This window comes from Lissotriton vulgaris, chromosome 1_2 (assembly GCF_964263255.1).
Source record: "Lissotriton vulgaris chromosome 1_2, aLisVul1.2, whole genome shotgun sequence".
Taxonomy (NCBI): Eukaryota; Metazoa; Chordata; class Amphibia; order Caudata; family Salamandridae; genus Lissotriton; species Lissotriton vulgaris.
The window spans coordinates 323,777,478-323,797,221 of record NC_141686.1 but is presented as its reverse complement, the minus strand read 5'-3'; the positions used below and the strand labels follow the sequence as shown (position 1 = coordinate 323,797,221).

The 19,744-nt window shown below is 52.3% G+C and overlaps 1 protein-coding gene across 12 annotated transcripts in view; it reads right to left on the bottom strand.

The window, feature by feature from the left end:
• CTNND1 (catenin delta 1) overlaps positions 1 to 19,744 on the bottom strand; it is a 246,753-nt gene that overhangs the window by 70,253 nt on the left and 156,756 nt on the right. For all 12 annotated transcript variants that reach the window (XM_086953393.1, XM_086953387.1, XM_086953394.1 and 9 more), the window contains 2 exons: positions 4,207 to 4,356; positions 2,839 to 3,374 (listed from right to left, as the gene is read on the bottom strand). In XM_086953393.1, coding sequence (XP_086809519.1) covers positions 2,839 to 3,374; positions 4,207 to 4,329 — 659 coding nt within the window. In that variant the 5' untranslated portion in view covers positions 4,330 to 4,356. The remainder of the gene's footprint in view (positions 1 to 2,838; positions 3,375 to 4,206; positions 4,357 to 19,744) is intronic.

The following is a 19,744-nucleotide window of genomic DNA, read 5'->3' as shown; positions in this document are numbered from 1 at the left end:
CGAAACTAAATTCTGGAAGCTGGTGAGGATTGCGCGTTGAAGGAAATCGGTTTCAACACGGAGCGCTGGAAACACATCCGAGCCCAGTGGCAGAAAAAAACAATCTGGGGATGGAGCCGATGCCCATGCGCAGTATGATCCAAAGGAGGAGTCACCTGTCCGTGACTTCCAAGACTTTTCTACAACAAAAACAAACTGCAAACATCCGGGCCCAACACTAGGTGGCCATCTAAGCAGTGTGTAATCTGCAGCTCATATGCCTCGAACGTAAAGTTTCCTTCATAATAGAAGGAGAGAATGGACGCAGAGACTACGTCTCCCTAGAGATCACTATGAATACAGGAAAGGGTGGAAGAGACAAATAACAATGGGAATTAGACACAACCTGAAGAGTAAAACTGTGTTTAAGGCTCGCAAGAAAGATGATAATTCTTGACCAACAAAGATCATATATGCGGAGGGCAAAAGTAGAGAACTTTTGCAATCCATCAGAAGTAACATCTATCCACTAAACGAAAGGTAAATACCAGGTAAAAAGCTGCAGCAACTTAAACTAATGTGTAGGTTAACAGCTACTGTCTGTGAAAATACCAGAAGGAATCTTGGGATAGATACCCTCAGTGAGGAACTATCACATCAACTCAGTCTATTGGCATATGCCCATAAATTTAGTACAAGGTCACAAAAATACCATATAAAAGTTTGAGACACTTCATCATATTAACAAAGCTAATAAGAGGGTCATGGTACGTAAACCTCATCAAAAGGCAGACATCGGAGAAATTACCTGACACAGAGGGTGGAACTCTGCACCCCCAAACGAGGGTCTAACAGTCACAAGATGAGGATAGTATACAAATGATACTCCAATATTCAGTACGGAACATAGCAAGAAGGTATCAACTCCTGAGCTCATCTGTAGAGTAAAGCAAACTGCAAGACATGTATATTAGGGATCAGTCCAAAAAACTAACGAATAAGCAGCTGAAAACTGCCAGACAGCTGAAGGAGAATGGCACGACATCTGCACCAAGTAGTAACTAGTAACTTCACTTTCAAAGAATTTAGCACTACTATAATCGTTACGGACCAGAGTACGGGTCAGGTAAAAACATGTAAAGATCCACAAGTTTAGCTTAACAGCCGTAAAGTTCAGCAGTAAGCAAAACCACCACACTGGCTGCAACTAGATGAATACACATTGCAACTAAGTCATTTATAAACACTTCAGTCCAAACAAGTCAGAAAGAAAGATTCAAACAGATCCTGCAAAGACATGTCTAGGTGTCTTTCACACCGTGCAGCTCTAAAATGCCTTAACGCAGAATCGGCATGTACACCGAATAAATGACCACCACCAAAAGGCACATCTTTCAGGGTATTCTGTACGGACTCTGAAAACCCAGAATGACACAGCCCTGCAGGTCTGCGCAGCGCAACCGACTGATCCATAGCTCTACTCAAAATATTCAGTGGTGTCCATGCCGCATTCGATGGTGAATTTTGCCATCCCGCGACCATCCTGCGCCCACTCTAGCAGTTCACGTTTGGCTTCCTCTGGAAGCCAAGGCAGCAAACCCTCCACTGAGTCCCAAAATGCATGGGAAACCCTGCGAGAACAGTGTTCAAAGACCATAATGCTGTACGAACGGAAAAGAATACTTCTCCCACTACTTTCCAGCCATCAGGACTCGGTGGAGCCAGAGGGAGGACATTTGTGTCCGCAGAGGCTGCGGCTACTTGCACAGCCAGACCTTTTGTGGAGGGGTGTTTGAAGAGACTATTAGGGTCCCATGGCGCAGGCCGGAGCCTCTGGGTCATAGCTGGGACTACAGGCCTTCCAGTTAGCAGCCTTGCTCAAGCCTCTAACAAGTCACGTAGAGACTCACAAGGGAGGTAAGAGCTCCACTCCAGTCTTACCCTGGTGAAGAATATCTGCCAAAGGGTCTGTTGCAAGCACAGAAAAGGAGGAACTGATGTCAGCCTGTCGGCTTGGGGTTATATGGACTCAGTCGACATCACATTGTGTGATGGCGACAATATGGAGTCGCGAGACGCCCATTGGTGAAGCGCAGGCGTACTGTGGAAAACATTTCCGGATCTAGTTCGAGCCTGAGGAACGATTCTAAAGTAAGGAATCTGCAGCTAGAATCCATCACATAATGGGCCATTCTCTATCCCATGTAATACTTTTGAGCACCACTCTAGATTCACGCACACGCCAGTCATGTGTCAATGCTGGATTCTTAACACATCCTCTCTGTCTCTCAGACACGGTTCTTTAGACCCATTAAAACACTGCACAACGGAGCGGCCAGGAGCAGTGCAGGAGACTCCTTTTCTCTTACATTTTATGTGACAGGTATAACTTCAGAGCTACTACAAAAGAAACAAGAGCAAAGCTTTTTGGCACCTTCGAATCACTCGTTTTACAAAGAATCTATGTTGTTGAACAGAAACTGGCCTGCACATCCAAGTCCTTCCACTTGGGTCAAAAGCCCTTTGCCCAAGCACAAGGAACCCTTTGCTGGGCAGCCTTGTACACATAGATCAATGCCCACGCCATCCCTCCCCTGCAACACACACAGCACTGAACTTCCTTCTGCACACTGGCACCCTCTACACAGGACCCATAAGTGCCAACTCCTTCACACACAAGAAAATTCCCACAAGCAAACACACAAACCCCATAACTGAAACACTTAATCCACACAGTCCAACATCCAACCACCATCTTGCTCATTTACACACACATTTCAGGAGAAGGTTGAAGCAACAACTTTGAACACAACCTGTGGGAACAAAGTAACCAGTTAGCCCATCATGTTGCTGCCATACCTGAGGCGCACACGATCAGAAGGCGTTGCAGCCCGCCGGCCGGTGCCGTAGTCTGGAACAAGACCATAGTCCAGATCCTCATAGCCCACGCTGCGTTGGTCATCCTCAAGCCCATAGTGGTCAGGGCGGAAGCGTGTTAGGTCTCCGTTGCTGCCTCCAACACGCACCTGTGGCTGGGGCCCATATGCGTTTGGGTGGCTTGGGGCCCTGTAGTTGTCCAGTGTACGGTAGCCATCAACAGGGCGGTATCGATCATCCATGCGAGCCATGCGGGAGAGGCTGCTGTAGTTGGCCTCGCTACCGGTCTCATAAGGGTTCCCGTAGCCATCATTATAGTGGTAGTTGCGTGGGACAGTGGCAGTACCCACAGGGCCCATGTACCCTCCACCACCGCCCTCGCCATTATTTGTGCGGTAGTTGCGGTCCAGGGTTTGAATGTAGCCACCAGGAAGTGCAGAGCCGTCTAAAGGGAGCCCATCAGGGCCCACAGGCACTTGAATTGTCCGCGTAGTAACTTTCTTGACGACCTTTTTTACCTAAGAATTGGAGATAAATCAAACTTGTAAGTTTCATTCCAAACAGTCCGGCTGATCCAGCACAGACTCCCAGGCACCTTCATCAATGCAGCCCAATCGCGACAAGCGGCCCCTTAACTGTTTCACTGTAGAAACCTACAGACTTCTCCCTCAATGCTGATTAATTGGAAACTGCAGTAACCCAGCTCTTTAAAGTACTGGGACCAATCGGGACCTGCAGCCTCTCAGTACTGAGACCAACCAGGATTGCAGCATCCCGCTCTTGCAGTACTGGGACCAATCAGGATCTGCAGCATCATATCTCTTACAGTACTGGGGCCAATCAGGATCTGCCGCATCCCAGCCCTCACAGTACTGGGACCAACCAGGATCTGCAGCATCCTACCTCTTACAGTACTGGGACCAATCAGGATCTGCAGCCTCCTAGTCCTCACAGAACTGGGACCAATCAGGATCTGCAGCATCCTAGCCCTCACAGTACTGGGACCAATCAGGATCTGCAGCATCCTAGCCCTCACAGTACTGGGACCAATCAGGATCTGCAGCATCCTAGCCCTCACAGTACTGGGACCAATCAGGATCTGCAGCATCACAGCCCTTTCAGTACTGGGACCAATTGGGACCTGAAGCCTCCAAGCCCTGTCAGTAGAGGGAACCATAGGCTCTGCCAATGCCCTTCACTCTTGACCCGCTGCACTCATTCATGCAGTGAAACACTGATCGCCACAAATGCAGCTGCTTCTAGAACCTCACAGCTCCTAGCCTGCTGCCTGCCCCAAAACAGCCATTAAAGTCCGTCTGCCCTTCCATCTACTGACTGTCCCCCTCTTACCGTGGTCTCTGTGCGCCGCGTTGTGCCATCATCAGAGGTTTCGACGGAGACTACAGACATGCCACCCTCTGGGTCTTCGTCAATAGTGTAGGTCTCCTCCACGATGTGGCCCGGTTCCTGCATTCTGGGAATGGTGCCGTAGACTCGGTCCTGAGAATGAACAGCAGACATTAGGAGAACGGAAAGGGACAGGCAATTCTATCACACACACACACACACACACACACACACACACACACACACACACACACACACACACACACACACAGGTTTAACACCAGCCCAACTATCCGCTAAACCCCCGGCAGGCACCTATCTCCAGCATGGATAGCTGAAGTCGGACAGTAAGAAGGTGGTATGGAGGCACCGGTACCAGGAGGAGTGTTGGTCGAGAGACAAGGCACCGGTACCAGGAGGAGTGTTGGTCGAGAGAAGAGGCACCGGTACCAGGAGGAGTGTTGGTCGAGAGAAGAGGCACCGGTACCAGGAGGAGTGTTGGTCGAGAGAAGAGGCACCGGTACCAGGAGGAGTGTTGGTCGAGAGAAGAGGCACCGGTACCAGGAGGAGTGTTGGTCGAGAGAAGAGGCACCGGTACCAGGAGGAGTGTTGGTCGAGAGAAGAGGCACCGGTACCAGGAGGAGTGTTGGTCGAGAGAAGAGGCACCGGTACCAGGAGGAGTGTTGGTCGAGAGAAGAGGCACCGGAGCCAGGAGAAGGGGGGACGCGAGGAGGCACCGGAGCCAGGAGAAGGGGGGACGCGAGGAGGCACCGGAGCCAGGAGAAGGGGGGACGCGAGGAGGCACCGGAGCCAGGAGAAGGGGGGACGCGAGGAGGCACCGGAGCCAGGAGAAGGGGGGACGCGAGGAGGCACCGGTGCCTGGAGGAGGGGGACGCGAGGAGGCACCGGTGCCTGGAGGAGGGGGACGCGAGGAGGCACCGGTGCCTGGAGGAGGGGGACGCGAGGAGGCACCGGTGCCTGGAGGAGGGGGACGCGAGGAGGCACCGGTGCCTGGAGGAGGGGGACGCGAGGAGGCACCGGTGCCTGGAGGAGGGGGACGCGAGGAGGCACCGGTGCCTGGAGGAGGGGGACGCGAGGAGGCACCGGTGCCTGGAGGAGGGGGACGCGAGGAGGCACCGGTGCCTGGAGGAGGGGGACGCGAGGAGGCACCGGTGCCTGGAGGAGGGGGACGCGAGGAGGCACCGGTGCCTGGAGGAGGGGGACGCGAGGAGGCACCGGTGCCTGGAGGAGGGGGACGCGAGGAGGCACCGGTGCCTGGAGGAGGGGGACGCGAGGAGGCACCGGTGCCTCCTGGAGGAGGGGGACGCGAGGAGGCACCGGTGCCTCCTGGAGGAGGGAGACGCGAGGAGGCACCGGTGCCTCCTGGAGGAGGGAGACGGGAGGCACCGGTGCCTCCTGGAGGAGGGAGACGGGAGGCACCGGTGCCTCCTGGAGGAGGGAGACGGGAGGCACCGGTGCCTCCTGGAGGAGGGAGACGGGAGGCACCGGTGCCTCCTGGAGGAGGGAGACGGGAGGCACCGGTGCCTCCTGGAGGAGGGAGACGCGAGGAGGCACCGGTGCCTCCTGGAGGAGGGAGACGCGAGGAGGCACCGGTGCCTCCTGGAGGAGGGAGACGCGAGGAGGCACCGGTGCCTCCTGGAGGAGGGAGACGCGAGGAGGCACCGGTGCCTCCTGGAGGAGGGAGACGCGAGGAGGCACCGGTGCCTCCTGGAGGAGGGAGACGCGAGGAGGCACCGGTGCCTCCTGGAGGAGGGAGACGCGAGGAGGCACCGGTGCCTCCTGGAGGAGGGAGACGCGAGGAGGCACCGGTGCCTCCTGGAGGCACCGGTGCCTCCTGGAGGAGGGAGACGCGAGGAGGCACCGGTGCCTCCTGGAGGAGGGAGACGCGAGGAGGCACCGGTGCCTCCTGGAGGAGGGAGACGCGAGGAGGCACCGGTGCCTCCTGGAGGAGGGAGACGCGAGGAGGCACCGGTGCCTCCTGGAGGAGGGAGACGCGAGGAGGCACCGGTGCCTCCTGGAGGAGGGGGACGCGAGGAGGCACCGGTGCCTGGAGGAGGGGGGCGCGAGGAGGCACCGGTGCCTGGAGGAGGGGGACGCGAGGAGGCACCGGTGCCTGGAGGAGGGGGACGCGAGGAGGCACCGGTGCCTGGAGGAGGGGGACGCGAGGAGGCACCGGTGCCTGGAGGAGGGGGACGCGAGGAGGCACCGGTGCCTGGAGGAGGGGGACGCGAGGAGGCACCGGTGCCTGGAGGAGGGGGACGCGAGGAGGCACCGGTGCCTGGAGGAGGGGGACGCGAGGAGGCACCGGTGCCTGGAGGAGGGGGGACGCGAGGAGGCACCGGTGCCAGGAGGAGGGGGGACGCGAGGAGGCACCGGTGCCAGGAGGACGGGGGACGCGAGGAAGCACCGGTGCCAGGAGGACGGGGGACGCGAGGAAGCACCGGTGCCAGGAGGAGGGGGGGACACGAGGAAGCACCGGTGCCAGGAGGGGGACACGAGGAAGCACCGGTGCCAGGAGGAGGGGGGTGCCAGGAGGAGGGGGGTGCTAGGAGGAGGGGGGTGCCAGGAGGAGGGGGGTGCCAGGAGGAGGGGGGTGCCAGGAGGAGGGGGGTGCCAGGAGGAGGGGGGTGCCAGGAGGACGGGGACGTCCCGGTGCCAGGAGGAGACCGGTGCCAGGAGGAGGGGGACGCCCCGGTGCCAGGAGGAGGCGGGCGCGAGGAGGCCCCGGTGCCAGGAGGCGGGTGCGAGGAGGCGGGCGCGAAGAGGCCCCAGTGCCAGGAGGAAACGGGCACGAGGAGGCCCCAGTGCCAGGAGGAGGGGGGGCGCGAGGAGGCACCGGTGTCAGGAGGAGGCAAAGCCGGGGCTCATCCTGGGCACCCCAGGGCCAGCTGCTTCACCGGGTACCAAATCTACTGCCACCTCCACTCCCACCTCATATCTGCTCTGACTGGTTTCCATCATTCACAGCCAAGGAGCGATGCAGTCATTAACCCACACCACAAGCTCTCCTCAAGCCCCCAATCCTGTGGAGGCATGGGAAGGCGGGCATGGATAGTAGGGACCACGAACGGACAGTAGGAACCATGACAGAGGGTGACCCGGAGAGGGCAGAAATGGTCTGTGATAACCTGAATGAGGATGACAGAGGAAGGGCCGGGGTAAATATTGGGGGACCATTAAGCAGGGTGACGGGGAATGCAGGGAGGACTAGAAAGGTTTGACAGTGTTGAGGGGTATTTGGGAGACTGAGAAACAGACCCGTGAAGAATATGAGTGGGAGAGTGATGGAAGGCATGGGGAGGGAATAGGGGAGGGCACAGGGCATGGGGGTAATAAGACATGGAGGAAGGGTGAATGAGGTTCACAACACTGACGGGAAGGTGACAGTTCTTAAGGCAGGAGCCCGGGGGTGAAAGGAGTGAGCCCACATCCCGCATGTAGGGTATTTGAAAGGAAAAGCCTCTCTTTGTATGGTCACCCCCCAGGTTTTGTAACAGATGCTTCTGGTTTTTGGACCCATAGTGAACTGAGGCCCGCTAACCAGACCTCGGTGCCAATGCCCCTACCCTTAAGTGCATGTTGTATCGACTAGAACCAACTGGAAATGGCTAACTTACCTGCAAGTCCCTAGTAAATGGTGCCCTAGTACCCAAGTTAGGTTACCCAAGGACTCGCAGCACTGGTTGTGCCACCCTAGAGGTCCCCCCAGTTCACCATTGCAGACTGGTAGAGCAGTTATGCACTGCGAGCCCGACTTTGCTATGGAAAGCAGTAACAAAGCCGCCACTTCCCCTGGACATGTGAGCAAGTCACTCCTGGCAGGCATACAGTGCCCTGAAGGCAAGGTGTTTGTTTCCGGTCCAGGGAAGACATGGCTTGGCAGTTCGAGCTGGACTGTTCCCATGAGGCACAGGGTCAAGGCTGATTTGCATATGGCCATGTCTGAACTGGGGTGGCTGAGTGAGATAAAGAAAGGTGATGGATTAAACCCAGATCTGTTGACTGGGTGTGAGTGTTTGATCTGTTCAAACGCTCCGTCCATATTCCCTTTTGCACCCCTTTTGTTTCGCTGAAGGCAGGGTGCAGCATATGCCAGGCCGGACATATACTTTGCATGCCCCGACAGTTAAAAGCGTAAAACTATTGTTTTACGAGGAAAGACTTGGTCGCCCAATTGGTGAGGACAGGGTTACACATTGAACCCCTCAGCTGTGCTAACTCTAGAATGATGCGACCAAAGTGGGCACCCCAAGGTATCATACAACTTGTCCCAAAGTCCGACTTTTCTCAGGTGGAAAGTGATGAAACTTGTTTCAGTGTGCAGCTTTAGCAAAGCTGCCATTTTGTTGCCCTCAAAACTCCTGTGCCTTCCTGGCCACACATGGAGCCTATTCCACAAGACCGTTTTCTGCCCTACTGGAAAGATGTGCCAACAACTCTCACGAAGGAGAAGAATGAGGGATTGCACAACAGGGAGGTGTTATCTGCCTCCTGCAGGAAGCCACTTGTGTTTGCCCCAAAAGGAATGCTTCAAAGGTGAAGCAGTCTTTGAAGAGCAGATGAGCCACTAGGGAGGAGGGCTGCAGGTAGACAGGCTAGCATGGGGAGCCGAGTGGGGAGTGGGCAGAACGGTGCATTTTGGGGTAGCCAGAAGTCACACTCCACAGAAGTGGTCACCAGGTCGGACGGAACCTGGTAATCCATTGGCTTCAAACTGCATACTGCCCTGAGAGCACTTTCTGAGCATAAAGAGGACATCCCTGCACCCAGACCACAGATCTTGACCAACTTTGAAGAAAGACTGCTCTGCTGAATGGAGGGACTAGCATAGAGAGGCTGCACTGACAAAGATTGAATTTTCTGCACAAGGTAACTAGCAAAGAACATTTGCCTCCAGCGCCCTGTTCAAGGAGAAGCTGTGCAAGAGTCCAGCCAACCCAAGAGACTGGTCAGTCTCCTGTTCGCAGCACAGGAAAACACAAGCTGAAGGAGCCTGCTGGGTTAAGTTGGGATCCTAAAATCTTCCATTTGCTAAGACCACCCCTGTGCAGCAGAGTACCAAGACCGAACGCACAGAGTTGAGCCAGAGTTCGTGGAGCTCGGGAGCGCCTCCGGAGAGTTGCTGGGACTCTCAGAAGGGGAGTTATTGACCTAGGAAGGATTGGCCTATGGCCGTGACAACAGGCCATGGACCCTGCAATCTGGACCCCCTCACCATCTTTGTGGAGAAGGAATCACCAAAGAAAGACTGAGTGGCACCCACAGCATCATTGGAGCATCTTCAGCATCCTTCATCCCTTGCATCAGGACCACTCTATAGGAATCCATTGCAAGAAGACCCATCGACCGCGTCACATCCACAGCATCCAGAGCATCTTCAGCATCCTTCATCCCTTGCATCAGGACCACTCTATAGGAATCCATTGCAAGAAGACCCATCGACCGCGTCGCATCCAGAGCATCTCCAGCATCCTTCATCCCTTGCATCAGGACCACTCCATAGGAATCCATTGCATGAAGACCCATCGACCGCGTCACATCCACAGCATCCTTGAGCATCCTTCATCCCTTGCATCAGGACGACTCTATAGAATCCATTGCAAGAAGACCCATCGACCGCGTCACATTCACAGTATCCTTGGAGCATCTTCAGCATCCTTCATCCCTTGCATCAGGACCACTCCATAGGAATCCATTGCAAGAAGACCCTTGCTGCTCTGTGTCACAGCGACCCAGGTTGGGCGGAGGGTAAAACCCAGAAGGAAACTACTAGTCCTAAAGGGGTACACGGGGAGGTTCCAAAACCACAAACACCCCATTTACTGTTATTTATTCAGACGAGTAGTTACGGCCTGAGGTTCCCTGTGGAGCTCAAAGACACTTCTTAAAAGGATGCGCATGGTACATCCCACCAGTATGGCGACTGGGGAGCAGAAAGCTCGATGCAGCAAATACCCCCTGAGAGGTCACAAGTGCTGAAGCCAAAATCTGAGGCGTGCAGGACAGTGACCGGTCTGGGCTGCTTATTCTAGCCTTCCAAACACAACCAGGATTTTTAAACTGCAAGTTCCCCTTAATAAGAGAACAGTGGGGTATACTTTTCACCCCATGAAACCAAAGCAGAACAGAGCTTAGCGGGACCTTGGACCTGCCAGGGTTTCCCACCGATGGAGGGTCGCTGGTCCAGAGTCCGATTGGAACCCTCAGATCTCACCACCCAAGGAGGCTCATTTCAACTGGTAACTGGTTTATATGTTCTGTCCTCTTCCAGAAGCTTCTAGAACGTCTGGGACATCACCTAAAACGGTTATCGTTTCCCCATATCCATATATACTTTAAGCAGGAAATTTAAGGAAAATACTGTACAATGTGTGCTAGAGCTTCATTATTCACTTCGGACTGAGATACAGAAAGACCTTTTTAAAAATGAATACAGACATTTTCCTATAAAGTTCTATTTAAGACTCCCGGTCGGGCCTTCGAAAATGTTAAAACGTGGACAGATGGGCCGCAATCCCAACGACCCCTTAATCCACCTTGATGCTTTCTCAGTCCTCCTGGGGGCTGCTGCTCTGGGTGCTGGAGATGAGCAGAGCGAGGGCGGAGGCAGAGCAGCAGCTCCCAGGAAGACTGAGAAAGCATCATGGTGGAGGCGGAATTATAAAGCCTGGTCTGCTCCTGTCCACCACCAGGGGTCAGCCCAGGACCAGCTAACCTTCCTACAACCAGAGGGCAGACCAGGACCATCTAAACCCTTCCACCCCCAGAGGGCAGGACAGGACCATCAAAACCCTTCCACCTATCGAGGGCAGGACAGGACCATCTAAACCCTTCCACCACCAGAGGGCAGGACAGGACCATCTAAACCCTTCCACCACCAGAGGGCAGGACAGGACCATCTAAACCCTTCCACCACCAGAGGGCAGGACAGGACCATCTAAACCCTTCCACCACCAGAGGGCAGGACAGGACCATCAAAACCCTTCCACCCATCGAGGGCAGGACAGGACCATCTAAACACTTCCACCACCAGAGGGCAGGACAGGACCATCTAAACCCTTCCACCACCAGAGGGCAGGACAGGACCATCAAAACCCTTCCACCCAACGAGGGCAGGACAGGACCATCTAAACCCTTCCACCACCAGAGGGCAGACCATAACCATCTAAACCCTTCCACCACCAGAGGGCAGGCCAAGACCATCTAAACCCTTCCACCACCAGAGAGCAGGCCAAGACCATCTAAAATTCTAAACCCTTCCACCACCAGAGGGCAGGGCAGGACCATCAAAACCCTTCCACCCATCGAGGGCAGGACAGGACCATCTAAACACTTCCACCACCAGAGGGTAGGACAGGACCATCTACACCCTTCCACCACCAGAGGGCAGGCCAAGACCATCTAAACCCTTCCACCACCAGGGGCAGGCCAAAACCATCTAAAATTCTAAACCGTTCCACCACCAGAGGGCAGGACATGACCATCTAAACCTTCCTCCACTAGAGGGCAGGGCAGAACCATCTAGACCTTCCATCACCAGAGGGCAGGACAGGACCATCTAAACCTTCGAATCACCGACCATCTAAACCTTCGAATCACCAAGAGTAGGCCAGAACATCCCAACCCTTCCACCACTAGAGGGCAGACCAGGACCATCTAAACCCTTCCACCAGCAGAGGGCAGGACAGGACCATCTAAACCCTTTCACCACCAGAAGGCAGACCAAGACCATCTAAACCCTTCCACCACCAGAAGGCAGGACAGGACCATCTAAACCTTCCACCACCAGAGAGCAGGACAGAACCATCTAAACCCTACCACCACCAGAGGGCAGGGCAGGACCATCTAAACACTTCCACCACCAGAGGGCAAGACAGGACCATCTAAACCCTTCCACCACCAGAGGGCAAGACAGGACCATCTAAACCCTTACACCACTAGGGGCAGTCCAGGACCATCTAAGCCTTCCACCACCAGGGGGCAGCCCATCACCATCAAAACCCCTTCACCGCCAAAAGGCAGACCAAGAAGATCTAAACCCTTCCACCACCAGGGGTCAGCCCATCACCAGCTAATCCAGGCTTCTCCAACCAGTACCTTGTGAGCTACTGGTTGCACTCCTGCTACTTGTAAGTAGCTTTCCTGTTGTCAGCCCAGTCTCCTAAATTAGAACCTTGTGCTTTGATTAAATATATATGTGCCAAAATTGTGTATTCAAGACTAATGTGTGTATTTTCAGAACTCATAAGTCGATGTTCAGAGGATAAAAATGGCCGAATTTTTAATATATTTAAAGCTGATTATTGAGGGATAGATCATGTGGGGAGACTTATTGCTAATATTATTACTCTCATACCGGGGCATTGCAGCTGTGACCGGGATATATTACCTAAAATGCCTATACATACATAAAGGTATTCCAAATTGACAAAACGGTTCCTTACATTACAGCTGGCAACACTGCCGGATGCACCGAACGGATCACTGCTGGTAATCTTGCATATGGTGGACACTAATGTAATCTGGTCTGATGTGGTCACTATAACACTAATATTAGTAGCTTGTGAGGATTTTTTTTTTAAGCATAAGTAGCTCTTATTACAAAAAAATCCTTCCACTGCCAGGGGTCAGAAGACCATCTAAATCTGTGATGGGGTATGTTTGTGAACCAGCAGATGTAGACACAGCTGCTTCTTGGCGCAGCGCTACCTTCAGGCAACCAAACCCTGGCTTCTATATCCACGCTATCCTCCGTCCTGCAGACCCTGGCCTGGCCTGGCTTCTATATCCACGCTATCCTCCGTCCTGCAGACCCTGGCCTGGCCTGGCTTCTATATCCACGCTATCCTCCGTCCTGCAGACCCTGGCCTGGCCTGGCTTCTATATCCACGCTATCCTCCGTCCTGCAGACCCTGGCCTGGCCTGGCTTCTATATCCACGCTATCCTCCGTCCTGCAGACCCTGGCCTGGCCTGGCTTCTATATCCACGCTATCCTCCGTCCTGCAGACCCTGGCCTGGCCTGGCTTCTATATCCACGCTATCCTCCGTCCTCCAGACCCTGGCCTGGCCTGGCCTCTATATCCACGCTACCCTCTGTCCTGCAGACCCTGGCCTGGCCTGGCTTCTATATCCACGCTATCCTCTGTCCTGCAGACCCTGGCCTGGCCTGGCTTCTATATCCACGCTATCCTCTGTCCTGCAGACCCTGGCCTGGCCTGGCTTCTATATCCACGCTATCCTCTGTCCTGCAGACCCTGGCCTGGCTTCTAGGTGCGGGCCCACCAAACTCCACCTTGTAACATGAGTTGGCTAATGCAGAGACCTCCCTCTAAGCCCTTCCATACAGGCAGAGCAGGAAGGGCTGGGAAGGTGACATGGAAGATCAAGACTGCAGCATGGGGGTACAGGAAGAAGACGGTTAAAAGGAGAAGAAAGAAACGCTTTAAGAGACGAGGATGGGCTGGGTGCTGGATATGGGTATGGGGGGAGGGGAGCAACTCGAGAGAACGAGCAGGAATGAATCAATCATACAAATTTGTATAGCGCGCAACTCACCCACTAGGGTCTAAAGGCGCTGGGGGGGGAGAGGAGGGAGGAGGAAGTCCCTACTGCTCGAACAGCCAGGTCTTGAGTTGTTTCCTGAAGGAGAGGTGGCCCTTGTTCAGCCGTAGGTGGGTGGGGAGGGAGTTCCATGTCTTGGCCGCCAGGTAGGAGAAGGATCTTCCTCCGGCGGTGGATTTGCGAATTTATGGGACAGAGGTGAGGCTGGCGGATCGGAGCTGGCAGGTGGGTGTGTAGAATGTGAGGCGGCTCTTGAGGTATTTGGGGCCCATGTCGTGGAGAGCCTTGTGCGCGTGGGTGAGGAAAGGTAGACGCATGGCCCAGGAGGAGGTTGAAAGCAAGAGCTGATGGTAGGAGGATGAGAAATGACTCCACAGTACTCCCCAGTCAGAATCTTACTCATGAAGCAAAAAAAGGGAGCTGTGAGTAGGACAGAGCCGGGGTCACGGGCGGGGGGTTTCTACAGATTCAGTCCTTAATACGAGCAAATCTGTGAGCTCTGGATTACAACTTTCCCAGGAAAAATCATTCTGAATGTGTATCGTCTACGCACATTTCACCAGAAAAAAGTGGCAAATATGTAGAGAAAAAGCAAGAGGCAGTAACGAAAAAAAGAACGCTACCGCAATTCTCGCAGTTACTGTGTTTTTTAGACCTCCGACGATATTGAAGCAGCGCATCCGGAAAAAAAAGCACCTGAGGTGGCAGGAGCTCTGGGAGCGGTCGAACCACAGCAAGGGTCCTAGGCAGCTTGTAAGGAGGGCTTGAGAGGGGGGTAGGAGGCGCCACGGAGGAGAGGAGTGTGGCGGAGAGGAGGGTGGGCGAGATAGCACAATGGGGAAGGAGAGACACAGAAAGGAAGAAGGGAATGAACTGCCAAGCGGTGGAGGTGGAGTGAGAGGAGTTAGTGAATGGTAGAGTTTCCTTATATTATGGAGATCTGTAGAAAGCACTATCAGTCAGGGGGTATCCTGGCGCCAAGGGTGACTAACAAAACCCAGGGCCAAGTGGGCCTTCTCCAAAAGCCAGGTCTTCAGTTTTTTGTGGAAATCAAGAAGTGAGAAGGAGGCTCTAATGTGTAGAGTCCGGTCGTTCTGCGCTTTCGGAGCGATGTAGGAGAAGCCTCGACAGCTAGATCTGGTTTTCTGCATGTGTGGGATTTGTGCATGTAGGAGTCTATACGAGCGAAGGTGTCTGGACCGTTTGTGAAAGCAGGTAAGATTGTCGAGATACGCTAGGCCAGTGTTCTGTATACCCTTAAAAGTGTGGGTGAAGTTTGAATTGTGCTCATTTGAGAATGGGGAGTGTGGTGCTCCTTCAGCTGCAGTGTGATGTGACACGAGTGCAGCGTCGGAGGTTGAAAGGGATTCTGGTCGCCAAGACTGGAGAAATAAAGGTGCCGAGGGGTGGTCGGGCGCACTTCGTTTTGTGGAAAAGATGGTGCGAGAGTTGGAGGTTAGAGGCTGAGTTGAGTAAGAGACGAACCGCATTCTAGGAAACAATCTGGCAGAAATGGTCACCCAAAGTAATATAAAACAAGCATTATCATTGCAATAGATCTCACATTGGTGAAACCTTGAGCTATTAGCGCTGCAAATTCTGTTTGTTTTAAAATATCCCAGAAGCATACGTAATAAAAAAAGAAAAATCATGAATGAAGTAAAGGGTGCAGTGCCAGAGGCTTTTACTGGGTGTCCCTGTGTAGTTGTTAAAGGGACCTCTATTAGCCACATAAGGTACTACACCCTTAAGGGTGTTTACGTTTTCATTTGTTTTTATTGATCTTCAGAGGGACACCTAGCCTGTGGAACTGCACCCTTTCCTTGACACCTAATATTGGGAATACGATTATTATTATTATTACTTAATTCTTATTGAGCGCATGGCTACCCTTGGCATCCCAGCGATTCCACAAATGCGATTAAAGAAAAATAAATAGAAATAATTGGCCTGCAGCCGCCATGTTCAAAGTGAAAAAATTTTAAGTGAGCATTAAGAAGTGGAAGCATTTTTTGTGTGTTTTTTAGCCTTAGTGTTGTGAGGTGCTTTAATTTTATATGTGTAAATCTAAAGCGTGCTGCGCCTTTAATGTCTAAAAAGTAAATACATCGAAAATAAAGGTAGGCGGACGAAATGTTGAAAGGTAAAAGCAATGTAAAGGCGGCCACCCGCCTTCTTTGTATTAATTTGCTTTATTAGCATTTGCAGCACACCGCACTTTAGCTTCAGATGTTTAAAGCCAAATCGCAGACTACTGTTATTGCTACTAAAGTAAATAAATAGAAAAGAAATGCAGCGCCCGCCAGCCTTTTTTTCATTTACTTTTGCAGCAATCGCGGCACGCCGCGCTTTAGATTTAAACGTGTGAAGCTTAAGCATGGCGTACCACAAATGCTAAGTAGATAGATAGAGAAAAAAAAAGATGCTTTACTTTGTAAATTTTACAGTAAAACACTTAAAATATGACCTTCTCTGCAGCATCATGAGTTGCAGAAGCGGGATAACAGGTCAGGTCTCGTATGTTATGTTATGTTAAATGATTTCTACCGCGCACGTACACCGAAACGGTTTCTTGGCGCTCATGACAGACATAACAAACCAGGGCCAGGAAATCACACTGTTCCAGCTTTGAAAAGAAAAGTTTTTAAGGTTCGTACAGCAACTAAAAACTAGAGCAGGTTGCAAAAGCCGTACAGAATGTCATGCCTGCTTCAGCAAGACAGTAATTAACTAAATAGTGCTCACTAACTGATAATGAAATCTTCAGAGTAAGGACACATTTAAGCGGGGCTGTCCTAATGGGAAATCGCAAAAAGAGAGGGAGGTACTAATGATGGACTGCTGAGGGACTACTGAGCCTATTCACAAATCAAAAGCCACCATTTACAAAGGACTGTAAGAGGAACCACTTGAAAAGTTGGGCTGAAAATGGGCAGAGCTTGAAGTCCATACCTGAATACAGCAGAGAGACAGCGCAAGCGTTGCCTAGGCGAGACCTAAACACTGCCCAAGTCGACCAGCAGGAACTGCTGCAAACAGGGATTTACGTGGTTATACAAACATTTAGAAAAAGCAGTCGTTTACTAAAACCTTAGTGAGTCACAACTATATGGTGGAAATGGATCAGGATGGGTGGAGAGAAAGCTTCTGTAAAAGAGGTAGATCTAGTCTGGTCATAGGGTTCAACTAAGAAGGCTTCTTGTACCTCTGCCTCGGAGGGGTCCACCAACCGCACGGAGAGTACAACAGGTTGTCCATTTAAGAGGCATGCATACTAGGGTGGGGCGGGGGTTAAGGACTAGTATTTGGTGCACAAGTGCAGGATTTGAAGAAGACATAGGAGCGACTGTCGTTAAAAAGGAAACCTACATGAGATTTGGATATGAAGGGCGAAACAACTAGTCAATGCTTCATCTAGTCACATACAGACGTGAGACCCTTGCTCATTGCACCATCAGGATTCAAGCAAACCGGGCCGAAGACGGCTGTAATGCCAGAAACCGGTCCCCGGGAGCTTGTTTCCTTCCCAGTGTAAGAATTGGCTTTTGTAGTTTGGTTTGCCCTGTTCCCATCATGCACTGGGACAGGAACAGACTAATTTGCATACAGCCAGGTTCTGAAACTGGGATGGTGCAGTGAGCTAAAAAACGGTGTTGGATCTAGCCCTGATCTCTTGACTGGGTGAGAGCTTTCTGCTTAATTCAGAGACTCTGTCCCTCACCACCCCTTGTTGTAAATATTTTTGTCCACCCTAAGCGTGGAAGGGTATTCTCAGATGTGAGACCCTTGCTCATTGCACCATCAGGATTCAAGCAAACCGGGCCGAAGACGGCTGTAATGCCAGAAACCGGTCCCCGGGAGCTTGTTTCCTTCCCAGTGTAAGAATTGGCTTTTGTAGTTTGGTTTGCCCTGTTCCCATCACGCACTGGGACAGGAACAGACTAATTTGCATACAGCCAGGTTCTGAAACTGGGATGGTGCAGTGAGCTAAAAAACGGTGTTGGATCTAGCCCTGATCTCTTGACTGGGTGAGAGCTTTCTGCTTAATTCAGAGACTCTGTCCCTCACCACCCCTTGTTGTAAATATTTTTGTCCACCCTAAGCGTGGAAGGGTATTCTCAGATGTGAGACCCTTGCTCATTGCACCATCAGGATTCAAGCAAACCGGGCCGAAGACGGCTGTAATGCCAGAAACCGGTCCCCGGGAGCTTGTTTCCTTCCCAGTGTAAGAATTGGCTTTTGTAGTTTGGTTTGCCCTGTTCCCATCATGCACTGGGACAGGAACAGACTAATTTGCATACAGCCAGGTTCTGAAACTGGGATGGTGCAGTGAGCTAAAAAACGGTGTTGGATCTAGCCCTGATCTCTTGACTGGGTGAGAGCTTTCTGCTTAATTCAGAGACTCTGTCCCTCACCACCCCTTGTTGTAAATATCATCTAGTCACATACGTCACAAGCAAGGAGTAACCATCTGCCTCTTGGGTGCCTTCAAATGGCTTCACATGGATGGATGGGAGGTACTCGAAGCTCAAATACAAATATGGAGTGGTGCCTCAACATGGCCTCATATGGATGCGAGGTACCCTTTGTTCACACCTAGATGACAAGGAGGACCAACAGAGGCAACATCGATGTAGGAGGTCACCTCAAAGTGCCAGTAAGGGTGGCTTCTTTTACAACACCCGCGATGACAAGCGAATCTCGGCCATTGTGAAATGTTTGCCAATCTTCCAGCCTTAGTTTTCTGGAAAAATATCAGCAGAGGTATTATACAACATGACATGCTGTGATTATACAGGGCCTGCTTGCTCCCCCGAGATCATGCATAATATGATTCGATAGGACCTGCCTGGTCCACGGGATCACGCATACTGTGAGCTGATCGGACCTGTCTGCTCCACGGGATCAAACAGACTATGATCTTATAAGACCTGCCTGCTGCACGAAACTAGCATACTGCAAGCAGATGTGATTCTGGGAGAAAAGGAGTGATGGGTCCCAATCCCTTGCTAGCCGTATAGTATTGAGCAAATATAGTTGAGATACTTGTCCTTCACAGGGGGAAACCGCTAACCCCCTATTCACAAGAGTACCTTAAAAGTTATCTTGTCAAGTCAAAGTAGTCGTGTTATTCTGAAAATAATCCAGTACGCTGGGTGCATAGTGAAATCTGTATATAGAAGTGTTGCAACTCATTTTAAGGAATTCGAGTTGGATTGCAAAAAGGTAAAAGACAGTCAGCTAGGGGGCGCGTAATTAGTTATGCGACCATCAGCTGGCTGTTTTTCACCTTTTTGCAATCCAACTCAGAATTCCTGAAGAGTTGAAGATAATCTCCATCTGGTCCACCTGGAGGGCGCCCTCAGGGAGAAGTTGACAAGAAAGCTTTCCTTTCAATCTGATACCCCCAGTAGCATCCCTGCTTCAACGGTAGCAGTGATAAACCCCGAAAACCTCTCCTACCTCCAGGTGTATGTGTAGGTCAACAAGCCGAAGACAGTCTCCCACAGATCTCCAACGGACCACAAGCCTCCCACGTGCAGCAGGGTCAGTCAGTGCTGGCTGCTGAGGCAGCCTGATGCATACTGAGATTTGTAGAACTAACAACAAACCTACAGCCCTAGAACAGAAAGTATCTTCACTGGCCAAGACTGGGTTAATGTGTCAAACGACATTTGGGCACTTGGCAGCAAATTTGGCTGGATATGAAATATTCCCTCAAGAGAAGGTGGTCGCGAAGACTAGCCACACTCTAGCACCAGACTAGCCACACTCTAGCACCAGACTAGCCACACTCTAGCACCAGACTAGCCACACTCTAGCACCAGACTAGCCACACTCTAGCACCAGACTAGCCACACTCTAGCACCAGACTAGCCACACTCTAGCACCAGACTAGCCACACTCTAGCACCAGACTAGCCACACTCTAGCACCAGACTAGCCACACTCTAGCACC